Source organism: Gossypium arboreum, chromosome 3, assembly GCF_025698485.1.
Source record: "Gossypium arboreum isolate Shixiya-1 chromosome 3, ASM2569848v2, whole genome shotgun sequence".
NCBI lineage: Eukaryota > Viridiplantae > Streptophyta > Magnoliopsida > Malvales > Malvaceae > Gossypium > Gossypium arboreum.
This window is the reverse complement of record NC_069072.1, coordinates 62,007,926-62,011,042: the sequence shown is the minus strand read 5'-3', so window position 1 is coordinate 62,011,042 and position 3,117 is coordinate 62,007,926. Positions and strand designations below refer to the sequence as shown.

The window sequence follows — 3,117 nt, the reverse complement described above, 5'->3', positions numbered from 1 at the left end:
ATTAAATTACACTTTTGGAAACATACTTGATTTCTCATTGTCCTTTAGAATGCAAAAGTCTTAATTAAATATGTTTTTTAAACATCATAAAACGAAGAAAAAATTATTTTTTTTAATTTTGATGGCATTGTATATATATAAATTCTCACATGGATTACACATTAATATTTAATTAATTTTTAAAATTTTAAAATTCAAAAAAATTATAAAGATTATTTTTAAAAAATTATTTAAAATTATTTAATTTATAAAAGTATTTTAAATTTTAAAATATTAATTAAATGTTGACCTGTTATTTACATCATAATCTACATGTATATCACGTAAATAAAATTAACAAATGTTTTACTTAGTTTTTTTATCTATTTTAAGGTGATTTGATAAAAAATGTAAGTTTAAAAATTTCAAAAAATTTAAATAAAAAACTAAAATATTTTTTTTATAAAATTGAAGGAAAAAGAAAAATCTTTTATGTCTTGATAAAAGGCGGAAGCGTAAGTTCTTACAAGAAATGCGTGGTAGGAACACATCAGGAAAACAAAAACATAGACTGCCTATCCAATTTAACATTGGATGCCACATCAGTACAATGATGAATGGATTTTAAGAACGAATTTCTTAATTCTATAAAAAGTAATTTGTTAGGGATAAACTTTCCCAATTCATTTAGTAACAATAATATTCGATTTATTGGAACCTAATTTTTTTTAACTTATATATATAGATGTAGATAAATAAACTCTGAAGTTCATAAATTATTTGTTTTACTAGATAATTTTATAATAAAACTATAGGCTAATAGGAAGGTCAATTTTATTCGATAGCTAGTGATCATTGTTTTAGAACGTGGGTTCCAATTTGAAATCGCTAGGGAAATAGCGATTTAGGAAACAAAAAATTTTACAGTTCAGCAAATTCTCATGGACGGAAGGACAGATTGTAGACTACAGGATAGCCACCAATCCGACTCAACAATCAAACCCTTCTAGTCACCTAATTCGATTTGATAAAATTCTCCGAACCCTTTTAGTTCTGTAAAATTGGAGATCCCCCTCCAACGGTAAGCTAAGTACAAATAGCAGACCAAATGAAACCACATCTTTGTATTAATAACTCTTAATCAGTTCTTGCAGTCTCTGACACACCCTTGTAGTCTCTACACCAACTCTAGAAAGTTTAGCCTGCAATTTAACAAAATTAAACCATATTAGAGAGAGAGAGAGAGAGAGAGAGTAAATAATTAGAGCAGAATCAATTGGATTAAGTGGTCGCCTCACCTGAGCATGAAGGGTATGAAAAATCTTGCCACCCACAGTGGAAAAGCTGGCACTTACAACTTCAGCCCCTTCTTGTTCAAAAATGCTAATAACTTCATATAGCATGAAGTTTTTATTCAATCCGGTTATCAGAACCAATTCAATGCTTGACCCGAAATCTCTTAATTCAAGCACAGGCGAAGTTAAACCAACCGATGCTGTCCTCTCCATCATGCTACTGCTTGCTTCCGTGGATCTCATTGCTTCTTCTTTCAACCTCTTTAATTTCTCTATCCTTTCTCTCAAATGTTTTATATAGGCAGCTGCAAGATCAAGCTGGTCTTGTTGTGATGCAATTTCCTGCAAAACCCCCATAATTTGTTCATTATTAACAGTCTAAAACCCTGGTTGATTCAGTGATCACAGGAGAAAGATATTATCATGTGTAAGACAAGGATAATTTGTCTTTTGCTTTGTCCCTACTGAAAATTTCGAATCACCAATATTACCAGCAACAATTTTGCATTGGAGGATCTAGAAGACTAAAGGTTGTCCACAGAAATGCACTCGTAATCTAATCAACGGATAGAATTAAAAGACATAAATTATTTGTTGATAAATAGCAATTCCTGATAAGGATAATACTGCATATTCTTGTACTTACCTGTAACAATCTCTATGGTTTTAGAGGGAAAGAAAAGTGAGGGTAAGATAAAGCCCTTTGATTTGACATTTTAGGATGGGAATTAAATTGGATACTTACTGAAATATTATGAGTACAAGTCCAAAGAAAATAATCCCTCCATTTAGTTTATATACAAAATAGCCCATAAAAGATTGAGAAGTCGTACGTATAGGATTTTCAATTTTCATATATATATATATATATATATATATGCTGAATGAAAGATAAAAAAAGGTGTACTTAGTTAGGGTTCAACAAAGCTTGACACCTCCAATACGACACTTAAATGAAAATCTAAATGCAACAACCTTTTAAGTTGATGATTAGAAAGGTTGATCTTTAATCATTAGTGAGAGAATACATCAACTCCATGTACTCGCCAATAAATTATTTATTAACAATACATAAATATGCCCTTCGAATGACTCGAAGCTCTTCCATTACGACAACACATAACTGATGAAAAAGTAACATGTAAAATAAAAGAAAAAGTACCTTGGAGGGTTTGAAGTTGTGGTGAGGAATAAGAGAGGCAAGCTTAAAACACAAATTTTTCATGTCATTTCTGCGCTTCTTCTCGATGGCTTTCCTATCAGGTTTAGAATTCGACTGACCGCCACAGCTGTTCTTCTTCATCTCTTACCGCTCGAAGCAAAAGCAAGTATTCCCTTGGATATTATTGACTGACTGAAAAGAAAGAAAAAAAATTATAGCACTGATACAACATATTTTGGGGATAAAGGCTTTGAGGTCATAACGCGGAGCTAATATATATATATATATAGTGATTAGCTATGACCTACCTACCTTTGGGTATTAATGCACAAGAAGAACAGGAGAAAGGAAACAACGCCGAAGAAGATCAGGTGAGAGCTTTGTTTTGTGGACGGCGGGAGACGAGTATATATATGTTGTGAAAGCAGCGAGGTCAGGTGCATTGGACCCGCCACCTTAAAAAAATTTAGTTCTGACCCGATTCGAAAAATGAGTTTAAAATTTTACTTGAATTTAGTTTAGATAAAAATGTTAAAATCTGAATTTTGTCCGACCTACTCAGTATTAAAATTTTTATATAAAATAAATTTAAATAATATAATATATCAAATACACTAAAAATATTAAAATAAATATTTCTCAACAAGTGAAAAAATAAAAAATAAATTTAAATAATATTAA

General features: G+C 30.6%; 1 protein-coding gene across 2 annotated transcripts; it reads right to left on the bottom strand.

Annotated features, from left to right (window-relative positions):
* Window positions 1–811: 811 nt before the first annotated feature.
* LOC108478864 (transcription factor bHLH162-like) lies at window positions 812–2,871 on the bottom strand. 2 transcript variants are annotated; one of them, XM_017781321.2, is made up of 4 exons: window positions 2,749–2,871; window positions 2,437–2,628; window positions 1,278–1,616; window positions 812–1,181 (listed from the first exon to the last, which is right to left on the bottom strand). In XM_017781321.2, exons 2-4 carry the CDS (start codon window positions 2,575–2,577, stop codon window positions 1,107–1,109), a joined length of 555 nt encoding a protein of 184 aa, XP_017636810.1. In that variant the 5' UTR covers window positions 2,578–2,628; window positions 2,749–2,871; the 3' UTR covers window positions 812–1,106. The 2 variants fall into 2 exon arrangements, with proteins under 2 accessions (XP_017636810.1, XP_052882127.1); XM_053026167.1 differs by having other exon boundaries at window positions 2,745–2,865.
* Window positions 2,872–3,117: the final 246 nt, after the last annotated feature.